The 12,834-nt window shown below is 34.5% G+C and overlaps 1 protein-coding gene across 1 annotated transcript; it reads right to left on the reverse strand.

Annotated features, from left to right (window-relative positions):
* Positions 1 to 3,245: 3,245 nt before the first annotated feature.
* Positions 3,246 to 8,420, reverse strand: LOC143551963 (inactive poly [ADP-ribose] polymerase RCD1-like). The gene is made up of 8 exons (XM_077042294.1): positions 8,131 to 8,420; positions 6,867 to 6,966; positions 5,663 to 6,771; positions 5,327 to 5,568; positions 5,160 to 5,254; positions 3,687 to 3,866; positions 3,521 to 3,616; positions 3,246 to 3,436 (listed from the first exon to the last, which is right to left on the reverse strand). The coding sequence occupies exons 3-8, from the start codon at positions 6,661 to 6,663 to the stop codon at positions 3,383 to 3,385; spliced, it is 1,668 nt and encodes a 555-aa protein (XP_076898409.1). The 5' UTR covers positions 6,664 to 6,771; positions 6,867 to 6,966; positions 8,131 to 8,420; the 3' UTR covers positions 3,246 to 3,382.
* Positions 8,421 to 12,834: the final 4,414 nt, after the last annotated feature.

Consider the following 12,834-nt stretch of genomic DNA (forward strand, 5'->3'; position numbering starts at 1 on the left):
CTGTAATTTCCTCACTGAAGATCAACGGATCTGCACAAAAAGTTATGCTTAGCCAAACATCCATAAAAAAGGATACAGTATTTAAAGGTTGACATGTACCTTCAACAGTATCAAGACGGTCAGAAAGGCTGTACTGTGGCTTCTTGGGACGGTGTATTTTCCGTTTTTTTCTTCGATGGTCCCGCCTCAGTATCCGTAGCTTTCACGTCCGTATGGCCCATCTGAGAAGCCAGGAAAGCTCTCTTCTTCTCTAATTCTGCTAATAAAGATGAGACAGGAAAATTCAGAAGCACCCTCATCAGAGTTCTCTTCTTCTTCCGAAGCAAAAAACTGAGGCACATCCCCATCATCATCGCTTGATGAAAGGATGGCAAGCATTCCTTCGGAAGTAACAGCAGTAAGGGGAGGAGAATTTAGAACATACGCATCTGTTTCGAATGTGGCATTTGAAGTTAGAGGTTCAGCTCGGACCTTCTTTGGAAACAAAAAATGGGACTTGGTTTTGTCAAGTATAGGTTGGTCCCCCGCCTCGCGGATACTCTTGCGGACACAACCCTTGTTTTCAAAAAGGGCATCGAACATAGAGCTGCGACCTGAAAAAGGATAGAAATCGGATCATAAAAAAAATCAAGAAAGAAAAAAGATAGAAACACAAGACAACGTACGCTCATTCAGATCTACAAAAATGGGTTCCATAAACTCCGTCGGCCACAACCGGCTCATTCCTGCCCACACTAAAGCTTCTTCCGGCAACGCACGCATGGGTGAGGGCTTCATGGTAAGAACGCGATACCACTCTTGACCCTCATGAGCAACTGTGATAACCTCCGGAAGGGCAGAATTCACAGGACACGAACCATTGATAGAGGCACAACATCCTCAGATACCCGAAAGAATTTGTTGCGCCAATCAGTAGACAACTTTTCAACTTCATACCCAAGGCTCCGATCAGAAAATCCCTGACACGTATACCAACCATTCCGGTTGGTAAGACCATAAAAAACCGAAAATCGATCAATATGAGGTACCATGTCCCGTGCTATACATACAAATTCATAATGGCGAATTCGCATCATAGCACGTGGATGCAGTTGGGATAAATGGATCCCATAAGCGGTTAAAAACCTCTCAAAAAATTTCGTTATGGGTAAGCGGAAATTTCCATGAACGAAATAGTCAGCATACACTGCCATTTTCCCTGGTGGTGGGAAACTGGCTATAGATCCAATAGAAGGAAACTTTGGTTCCCACTCGGGTGGAATACCATACGTTTCCAGTAACTTTTCATACTCTGAATGGTCCCATGCAATCTCTATCTCATCAACTTCAGTCTGTACGTTCGACATTATAATGGATTAAAAAGAAGATATATGAAAAGTTCAGAAAGAATTAAGAAGATAATCAACGCAAAAGAGCGATAAAACTTCAAAAAGAAGGAGTCTCTCCTTATTTATACCCATCGCAATTAATGCGATGGGATATGAACAGCAGAGAGAGAAAAAACATCACCCAATCAGTGATTGCCACGTCACGCGGGAAATTCGAAAAAGAGAAAAAGTTGTACAGTCGGGTACAGTGACAGCCGTCAAAAACGTTCCATCACCTGTTCACGCGTCTGCGAGTGGTCAACTTGTCCTTTTTCATGATTATCTATACCAACAGAAGATATTTTCTACCTAACTTCCGAATAACAAAAATCCCCAACACACATTAAGTCCAGAATTTCACCCGCATAAAGACTTCACACGGAAGAAACACTGGACTGGGGGGACTTGTAGAGGTAGGGTACCAAAAAGACCCAAATACCCTTAAGTACCACCCGCGGGTCACAGAGAATGCTCTTATAAGCCACCCGCAGGACAAACGGATCACCCGCATATCAAGATAGAGGAGGAACGTCCTCATAATACACGCGGAAGCATCCGGGCGTCCTCAAAAGTCGTCCGCGGGACAAGACATATGTCCGCATAAACAACTGGAGGACAGTACATGCGGGACAGCTGTCACCATTCAAGTACTCTCTAGAAGAAGGCTCATGATTCTTACTTGGGGAATACGTGACATGCTAACCAATGAACAAAGGACACCTGGCCAGGTTGTTATAACCGTGCACATGGTCAGGGTGCGATCCATCCTATCAGCTGGTGACACGTGTCCAGGTTGTTATACCCATGCACATGGGACGTATAGCCCAACCTATCACAAGAAGACACGTGTCCAGGCGGTTATCAAAGATCTTCTAGAAGAGGACAGCTGCCCCAATCATCTTCCATCATTCTTCGGCTATAAATACCTTGTCAAATGGTATGAGGTATTCATTCACTCACATATATTCTTACTACACTTAGTCTTTATACGTCAGTACTTTCTCCATTACGAACGTTACTGATTCTCACGCCGGAGGGTGGTTACAGGAAGACCCCCCTCTTGTCCTTCCTGTAACGAGGCTCACGGTGTCTGTTTTGCAGGTTCCGGTCACTGGACTTAGGAAGCCTTACTCATATCGTGGTAGTAATTATCGTATTGTACCATGTGGACTCACTGGATCCAGGACCCATACCCGGGGAGCGAATCCGTATTTCTTCAATATTTTTCTATTAATTTGTGGTTTTCAAATAAAGATTGATCAGCTTGTTTATCAGATCTATGAATCTTGGCTGAAATATTTCATTAGTATGTGGATGATTTTCTAGACATTAATTCATGTTGGATTTTTAGTTTAAAATAATGGCTAATGTATATAAATCTAAAACCGCAACTATGATCTAAACTTACTGACTTAAGACAGCTACTCTCTATACCTAGAATAATTTTCCTCGCATAGTTTAATCGAAAGTTGTGCATAAAGTTTCATGTCGAATCACCTCACAAGATACAATGAAGGTCTTCGTTACTTTGGCTTGATATAACCTGGTTTCTTCATTCGCGCCATTAACTATTAAACGCTCATTTCAAGATTTCTTTGCGAACGATGCTTAATAAAAGGTTTTAATTAGCAACCACCATAGGGTGAAAAGCTATCTTAGGTTGCTCATGATGTCCCGGGCTTGAGATTGATCCTCAGTAAGTAGGCTCAACTCTAGACGTGTCGATTTCAATCCATAAGAGTCACGGTAAAGTATTTGGCAAAGACACCTTAATTAGCAACCACCAGAGGGTTAACGTTGGGCAAAATCATAGGCAAGTGATAACATAAAAAAAATGATTTGCCCTTGAATACATCTATTATGACCAAATCAACAATTCATGAACACCCACATCACTAGTTTATGGAACATAGCCAACTAGAACCAAAACACCAATCTACAAGCATCTTCCTACAATTGCATAAAATCCAGAAAAAGTAAAAGAAACATTTAAAGGCTTCAACTTTTTAACCATTTCAACCTTCTTGCACCACCTTTGCTTCCAACATGCTTGCAGAATTAGGATTCTTCTGCAAAAAAACCTCATATTATGTCATTTTATTCAAAAAAAAAATTATTATTTACACCGAAATATTATTAAGTGTCGGTCAAACCTTGGCCTGAAGGGCAGATATTGTAGACCTTAATATTTGATCCCCAACTAAGGATCTCAACCTCTTAATGAACTCTTCCCGGTTTATTTTCTTGGCCTGAAAGTTCACTAGAAAAGGATGAACATTTCTTGTAATAGAAAAAATAAAAGCCGAAAATTTTACATACCCTAAAAGATTCATAAAACATATAAAGTAGTTTCATATCGTTCGGGGCTACTTTAGCAGAGATGGCATCAAACAGCGTAGAAAAAGGCATCCCAGGGGATTTTGGCTCCTTAGGTGTACTTGAACCGTTACTTGGAACCTTTTCATAGTTCATAACTTCAAATTCAGTCCCGTTTTTACCCTGAAAAGTAAATATTTCCAAAGTTAAAATCTCAAAATATTTTAGTTGGATCAATACTGTAAACACTTACAATTTATAATGATAAAGAGGCTTGTAAATGAACCGAACGAACACAAAGGGGGCTTGTTCATCGTTTGTTTAACTTTAACCGAACAAATGAACGACAACAAACATGAACACTAAGGAAAGGCTTTCCTTGTTTGTGTCCGTACATTAAGAAATGAATATGTTCATGGTCGTTTATGTTCGTTCGTTAAAATTTTAAAAGAACGGTTCACAGACATAAATGAACGAATACGAAAAAACATCAACATTTCAAAAGTAAAAATAAAGATATCTAAACAAAGAGTTATATAATATGAGGATTATATCAAACTCAAAGCAATATTAGTTTTGATAAATTAAAAAAATATTCGAACAAACAAACATAAATGAACGAGAAGAAACGAGCATAAATGAACGAACATTATTGAATGTAAACGAAGTAACGACCACACAAAAATGGAAGGGCATACACAAACTTAATGAACGAACGGGACATGCACTGGCATTTATTCGTTTAACTAAATGAACAAAACTTTTAGTTCATGTTTGTTCATTTATTAAATAAACAAGCACAATCCAAACTTCCCGCCAAACGGTTCACAAACGGAGCTTGTTCATGCTCATTTGTTCAACTTTAACCAAACAAATTTTCTCGTTTGTGTCCGTTTGCTAAAAAAGAAACATCGTCAAGTTCGTTTATGTTCGTTCATTGAAACTCCAAACAAGCGGTTTACAAACATAAAATGAATACATAAAAATAACACCAAGTAAAAATAATTTAAGCCTAAAATACCATGATCATTGTATCAGAATATGTCAAAAATAAAAACAAAATGATCTAAACAGTGTTCAAAAATATGACAATTAAATTGATATTAAGTTGATGTTAGTAATAGATAAATACAAATAAGTACTCAAAACAAGCCAACACAAAACAGACGATTATAAACAAACATAAATGAACGCATAAATATTAGTACTAGAAAATTTTTAATAAATAACCATAAAAACGAACAGAAAAGAACGCCTATAAACGAAAGTATATGAAGGGACATAACTAAACGTAAACAAACAAACATAAATGAAAGGAAAGCATGTGTTCATGCTCGTTCGTTTAACTAAATGGACAAAAATTTGACTTCATGTTTGTTCGTTTATTAAATGAACATACATAATCAAATTTCTCTCCAAATGGTTCAATAAATGTTCGGTTCTTTTACAGACCAAATAGTAAGATAAAGCACATACCGTTTTATTATTCGAAGAGGAATCCTCGTTTGAGGGTCCATGTGGATCCTGAGTTATAGTAACTCTTGACATATGAAGCCTGCTTTCTTCACCAACTGGATAAGGAACATGCTTTTTAATAAAAAACTGGAACTAAATTTTAACATGCTAATAGTGAAAATTAAAACCTTTTATGGTTGAAGGCATCTTAAAACTGACAACACATTCAGGGAAGATGTGTGTGTTCATATTAGCGTTCCAAATTACATAATGATTTGGATTTTTCAGATCATCGACTCCACTATCAAAGCACTGCTCACTTGGAAAAAACTGTGTAGACCCTGCGTGAACAACTTCCATGTTCCCCAGTATTACACGACATAACACCATGTGTTTTAGTCCCTTTTCGTCATCATCACAAACTGTTGCACTTTAGTAAGTGCAGAAAATAATATTAGCTTTTCGAGAAACCACATAACTAAAAGGTATAAAAATTAAAAAAACACAAGGCTTATTATTCATACCCGAGATAAGCAGACTGAACCGATGCAAAATGAATTCCATAACCATACCTCCCGAGCTTTGGCCCGTTGGGCCCATAAAACATAAGCCCAGATGGCGCACCACCAGCAGCTGAAAACCAACCATATTGCACATTAGCCTTACCACGAATCTTTTGAGTAATTTCAACCTGTTTCTGAAACAGTTCAAGTTTTGCTTCCATAAAACCAGTATCACATTTCTTGACTTCAAAAGAGTCAACCTTCACATTGGAACCCAAACCCGCTATAAACATAGTTTCAGCAGTTTCTACATCCATAGTCCCACTGGTAGGTCCAGTTAACGGGGATGCATACTCATCACTATTAACCTTATTTGGCATTTCCTGGTCAACTTTGAGCCTTTTAACGTTTGACTCTCCAACACATTCCTCAACTTTGTTATTATTGTCTAACCCGTTGAGCTCGATTTCCAAAAGCAAATTGATTTCATTGGTTTTAGAAGATTCACCAAGATCTAAATCTTCATGATTACCGTGACAGCTGGAATATAACTCAGGAAAGACACAATTAGCCTTATCATCAATCCAAGCAATCGGCTTTTGCACACCGGTTTTCAAATCAACCTGAATCATATGCAGAATATCTAGCATGAAATGGCACTCGTTACATTTCACTTCAATTGCCGCCTTCTTTGACAGGAAGTCTTCTTTGATCAAGTTAACAACTTCTTGTGAAAAGTCAACCCATTGACCATCTTGAGAAAACAACAAACGTTGAGGAAAGCCACTTTTCATGAAATTTGAGTAGTTTTTAAGGAAGGTTTTACTTGAGCATGAAGAACATGTGTCTACACATTCGTTTGATCTTTTTCTCTTACCGAGCTTGTTCAAAGATGGTTCCAACCCTAAAGATTTGTTGGTGGCACCCACTAGTTGAGCATTGCATTTGGTTACTGTTTTCCTCTTTGGATCAACAAAAACCCTACGGCCATTTGTTGACACTTTCACAATCTTCGATGCCATTTTGTTATCTACACTGTTTTAATCCTATTTACACTAGTAAGCCTAAAATCTGACTACTTGGTGTTTTGTACATTTTATTAAAACTAGATGCTGAAGAAATTGCCTGCCCTGCACAAAAAAATAACATATGTGAGTAAAAGCAAACAAATGATGACGATTTAATAAGTTATTTTTAAATCAAACTGCAATTAGTGAAAGCATACCATGTTTTGAGTTCAGCTTGACTTCCTTATTATGCGATCATCTTCCTGTAACTGCTTGAAGTCGACTAATTTCTAATACTATCATATAGTAATTACAGCTCTAAAGAAAACACAAATGATTCATCAGAATTCATACATTAAAAGGGTAGGTAACTAGGTACAATATATATTTTCTCTTTTGTAACGAATTCACGCCATGTAATCCTTTTACAATATCTGATCAAGAAAACCCATCCATATATTTTTCAAAGAGCAAAGTAGACAACTGCATATGACCATATCACCATGTATAGAGAATTAAACTGAAAACCTTTTGAAAACGAGTTTGAATTTAAAAGGTCAAAAGGGTACTCTTTTTACCACACACAGAAGTATAACTTAGCGGATACTTCATATTAGAAGTAAAGACCGTTTCTCCGTTCTACTATTACCATTTAAAATAACATCAATTCACTAATCAAAACCAGCTAAACCAACAAGCTTCTTATACTTTCTTGAAGCATTGTATATTTGTAAGCATTACATGATCACAGATTGCATATCCACATGAACTTTCATAAGCATACTTCTTTCGCATTCAAATTATATAAAACAAATTTAATACAGTTCTTAGCATTAATTCCAACTGTAAATATCAAAAAACATAAATGCTTATTCATGCAGCCCATCCAATTTAGGAATCACATTTGCAACAAAGTAGTAATTAGATTAATATTTCATAAACCATTTCGTAAAGGCCGGTTGAACCGGTAATACCAGGTTTTGCACAGCAGGCCGGTATTCTTAGCCCAGTATTCTTGGGCGGTTTGCTAGAAAACCGGCTGTTTTTTCCCTAAAATACCGGTTTGAACCGGCAAACCGGCTTTAAGCAGAAGAGATTTTTGATATTTTGTGACCCTAAAAAATACTTTTTTAACCTAGCGATTAAAATTAAAACCATTAAATGCATACAACCTATTGCACACTTTTATTTTAATACTAAAACTTTGTTTGAAAAATTAAGTGCTTTTGTATTATTTTATTATTATTATTATTATTATTATTATTATTATTATTATTATCATGGAATCAAGTATATTGGGTTATTTTTTGAATTGAAGTTACGTTTTTACGAAATTACAGTAAAACTATTCAACCGGATTAAACCTCCGGGGCAATCACACTCCAAATTCAAGTAATAAGTAATAAACGATAAGCAATCACCGATCTGCTTTAAAAAAAACCCTAATTCCGAAAATGAAAAGACAAAATGAAGTGAGCTTACGCTTTGATAAAAGGAGAGAATTAGCTATCGAATATCCTGAAGCAAAATCAGTGAATTAAGACAGATAGGTTTGGAAGGTTGTATATGAAGTCGCCGTCTCTGAATCGGAAAAGAGTTGTGGAATTATTAGGGCAAATATAAGAAGAGACGGCGACAATACAGAAACGATGACTTTAGTGGCGGTGATATTCATGTGTCAATTGAACTGAATTGATTGAAACGTTAGGGTTTCTTGGTGAACAAGAAAGGGTAATTACTAGTTAGGTCGGCGAGATTATTTGAATTCAAGGGTTCGTCTATTCTAGGGTTTTGAAGAAGATAAGCTTGCAAGTCAAGTGGGGAACAATGGACACAAATATTATTATTATTATTATTATTATTAGGGGAAGGTTAATATATAAATGAAATTAACGTGCTAAACGTGATAATCAAGTAGATTAATTATATATACAGGGTTCAGTTACTGTACGTTAATACCTTAACGTACGATAGGTACGCGAGACGCTCAAGGCAAAAACTAAAACTCTTAGAAAACGCTCACAAAAAACTAAAACGTTCAGCCAAAAACCTAAAACGCTCAAAAACGGTTTTCGTGAAAAATTGATCGATTAACCATCCAAAACTGTGTTTTTCGGTGAACCAATGATTAATGGGATATGTATTGACGATTCCGAGATGTTTGGATGTGATTTCATTGATCGATTTCGTGAAAAAATGGATTCGCGTACCTATTGTACGTTAACGCATTATTGTATCGGATTTTTTCACTATATACAAGTAGAGTAATTATCATAGAATGATAATTACTCTACTTGATTCTCACATTTAGCATGATAATTTCATTTGTATTTGATCCAAACTCATTATTATTAATTTATTATTATTGTCTATTTAACTATATAAATATATTATTTTTTATTTATATTAGGTAATTTACTTTGATTATGATTAATATAAAGTGTTTTGATTGTGATTTGGCTTGATTGTGTATGTATTAATGTAGATTTCTGGATACCATTTTGGTTATGATTTGCTTCTATATAAGAAAATTAGGATAATTTTCATTGATTTAATTTGGTTAGACCATAATCTACTAACGTAGGACTAGGATTTGTAGATGTTTATGGGTTAATCTAGAGTATTGAACGGCACCGGTTATGAACATTAAGTGTATGACTATAAATAGGTTTTGAGAGTGAAAGAGAAGGTGTTGGTTTGTGACTATAACCAACATACAGAAAGAGAAAAAAAAATGAGGGTATGCTATCAATTACAAGGATATTTTTAATAAATATGTTATGTATGTGTGTATAAAATATAATAAAACTTGTGATTATCTCACGGAATGCTACCATTATTTTCTATAACAAACTTTTTTTTACTGTTTGTTAAACCAAATTTTATGTATCTTATAATTGTGGCGATACAAACTCCTAAATGCAATGTCATGTTTTGTTAGACCAACATGCTTTGAAGAACAAATCCTTGCATAACTCGATACTTGGTTTGCCTGTTACAACGCTAATTATAGTGAAACTTTTTTAGACTTGTATCAATTTAGGCTTTTATCTTTATCCTGAATGTTGAAGTTGTTTAAAGGTTGATTAACCCTAACTTCGTCCTTTTAGGCTTGTAACCTCTAGAAATTCGAGTTATCTAAACTTTTGAGAAAATTTAAAGACGCAACCTCTTAACCAACGGAACTCGGAGATTTGATGTTGTGATGGCCGGTTGTATTTCTTGTATTTTAGTTACTTATTTAATATGTTTTTGTCTAAATTTAGTATGAATTTCGGTACTTCATTCATGTTATTTGATTTCAGGTAATCGAGCGTTAAATAGTGTGTTTGAAGCTCAATAACAGGTATTGGCAAGACCTCGAGCGGCTAGACTTGGTAGATGGTGATGCTTTGATGTGAAATGGCATGCATTATAGGGTAGTCGTCCATATATATGGCATGACTTGTCAAACTTTCTATATGTTTTCTTCCGAATTTGGTTGTTAGGAAAAATATGTTTAGAATATTTAAATGGTTCTTTTAGTCATAAAGATAATTTTTGTTGTAGATGTATATTAACTAAACACAATATCAACCGATTGCAAGTTTAAAAGATGTCATTGAAATGAAACAAGTGTTCAAAAACATATGAATCATAAACTAAATAATTCACAGTCACATGATTGAAAGTATACATTATAAAATCACATACATACACGAGCTAAATTCAAAACTACACACGAAATTAAGTAAATAGTTCTTAATGTGTTCACTAAATTTTAGTCCCCTTCGGCCCTTTGCATCAGTTGTTTCATATATCCTTAGTGTTGTCGATGAGTTACCTTAGGGTCCTTTTAGCGAACATAATTGGCACTTGTCTTGTATTCGTCACTCAAGCTCTGGTTTTGAACGATGGTGTGAGTTAAATTGTTTGTAAGCAAATATTTTTGGACATATATAGTTTCACTATCTCCTTAAAGTGATGATTACCTTATTGGTTGAGATTGTTGTTGAACACCATATATACGGTTTGATTTTTACTCAAATCTAAATTTTGGGTTATAAGGTTTGTATGTTTTTCCAAATGTTGCAACTCCTTACTAGAATATAATCATTGAAAAGGCAAGTCTTCATAGTAAACTCTAAATGAAATCATGGCTGGATTAAAAAATGAAACATCTTTAAGCAAAAAAGATTTTTCTACAAATACATGTCTATTGCAACCAGTTAAAAGTATTTATTCTGAACACCCTATGATTGTGACATGTTTCTATTTTATTTGCATCTGGACTCTTGGTGGGTGATCCAAAGTTTGGTTTGGTTTAGTTTATATATTTATATTTATGTTTTCGTTGCGTTTAATGATTTTTGTAAAACCCGTGTACAAAACCTAATAGTGAGAACATCAGTTAAACTCTAACTTAGCATGAGCAAATAAAAAGGATGTATTATGATTTGAAATGAGTAGGGTGAGGAACCCACGTATAACACAAAATGTTGTTAACAAAATATGTGTGGACCATTAAAGGCATTAATTGGGGTAGAAATGCAACATGCAGGTTCATCACAGAGGGTTAAGTTTATCTACTATTATAATAAACAAAAATTCATTTGTGTCACTTGGCATCTAATTGTACCATATTTATGTCACTTGGCAAGTTTTTGTTCAATTATTAAATAAAGGATAATCACAATCGGTAAATGAATTTGTAATTGACACTTTTTTTAAATGTCTCTCATATTATGAACTAATTATTTAGTAAGTAATAACAATAACTAATAATAATGGTGTAGCATTGTAATGTAATATAATTGTAATTTTTGAGACTTTAAGAATTGAAGTACATTCACCGGACATGACTCACATGAGCGCATATTATTCTTTCATGAATCATTATCATCATTATTATTTAAAAAACAAGATTAAAGGACTTAGCTTAAAGAATCAGTGCTCGGTTTTATCATTTCAACATGACAGTAATCTTTATAATTAATCATATTATATATACAAGTGTCCAGTTCAAAACTAATTTTGAAGTAGAAAATTTTGAAATCACAAACACACTTATACATCATACATAAAATATAATCAAATGTTGTGAAAGAGAGTATATATGTCTATATCTGCGTCATTTTGCAAGTTTTTATTTTCAACCATTAAAACTCTTTTTCTTTAAAAAAAAAATAATTAAAATTGGTAGATGGAACCAACCCTTTGTTATAAAAAAAATTATATTAATTTCCTAATAAATCTCTAAGGTTTATGATTTGTTTATTTGTTTGATTTTGGTTGAATATATGATAATTTAGGTTAACGTCTTAAATTTTTTACAATACTATTGAATTTGTTGAATAGTATTTTTCTAATTTCTATCACTATATATGTGTTTTTATTAATGATCATCTTTTTGGTAGTTTCTCATATTTTGTTTGTAAATAAAAAATGTATAATTTAATGTTACTAGCATAAGCATATATACCACTACAAACTTTTTCAATAGGACCAAGTTTCTTTAGGGTAGTGATGTATCCCGAAAGACTTTATATGAAAAACATGTTAATACATTTGTTTTTTATACTATTTATGAATCAAATATTTGATTAAAGATATTATTTTATTATATAATTCAGGTATCACTAGCTAGGCATGTACAATCATATTTATTTATTTTTTATATTTTTTAGATAACTATATCATGATTTTTTTTTCTTTTGTAATTTGTAATTTATTCGACTTTACAAATCTTGATATTCATTTATTATAATCAAAATATAATTTATTCAACTCGTGTATCACACGGGATACTAACCTAGTTTTGTAAGATAGACAATCATTAGCATCATCTAGGGATGAGCAAAATCGGTACCGTACCGGTACCGATCCCGAAATCGGTACCGATTTGGTACCGTCGGTACCGAATCGGTACCATGGTTTTAAGTTTCGGGATCGGTACGGTACCGGTATTTCACGATTTTTTACCCTCGGTACCGGTACTATCCCGGTACCGTACCGGTACCGAACCGAATATTTCGGTACCGGTACCAAGAATTTCCAATTTTCGGGATCGGGAAAATCGGGATCGGCACCGGTCGGTACCGGTACCATCCCATGCTCATCCCTAGCATCATCACAGTGATGACCTGAGTTTTTTTTTTCTTGTAGACTTTGACGTGGGAATTGGAGTATCGATTATGAGATAGTAGT

This window comes from Bidens hawaiensis, unplaced genomic scaffold (genome assembly GCF_021521415.1).
Source record: "Bidens hawaiensis isolate Kalapana, Puna unplaced genomic scaffold, B.hawaiensis_p1.1 tig00016745_1, whole genome shotgun sequence".
Classification (NCBI taxonomy): Eukaryota; Viridiplantae; Streptophyta; class Magnoliopsida; order Asterales; family Asteraceae; genus Bidens; species Bidens hawaiensis.

Coding starts and splice junctions, on each gene's coding strand:
- LOC143551963 (XM_077042294.1), bottom strand. CDS start 6,663: ATGGCATCGAAGATTGTGAAAGTGTCAACAAATGGCCGTAGGGTTTTT. Junction 3,867..5,159: donor CCTCTTCGAATAATAAAACG/GTATGTGCTTTA, acceptor TTTACTTTTCAG/GGTAAAAACGGGACTGAATT. Junction 3,437..3,520: donor TATCTGCCCTTCAGGCCAAG/GTTTGACCGACA, acceptor GTTTTTTTGCAG/AAGAATCCTAATTCTGCAAG.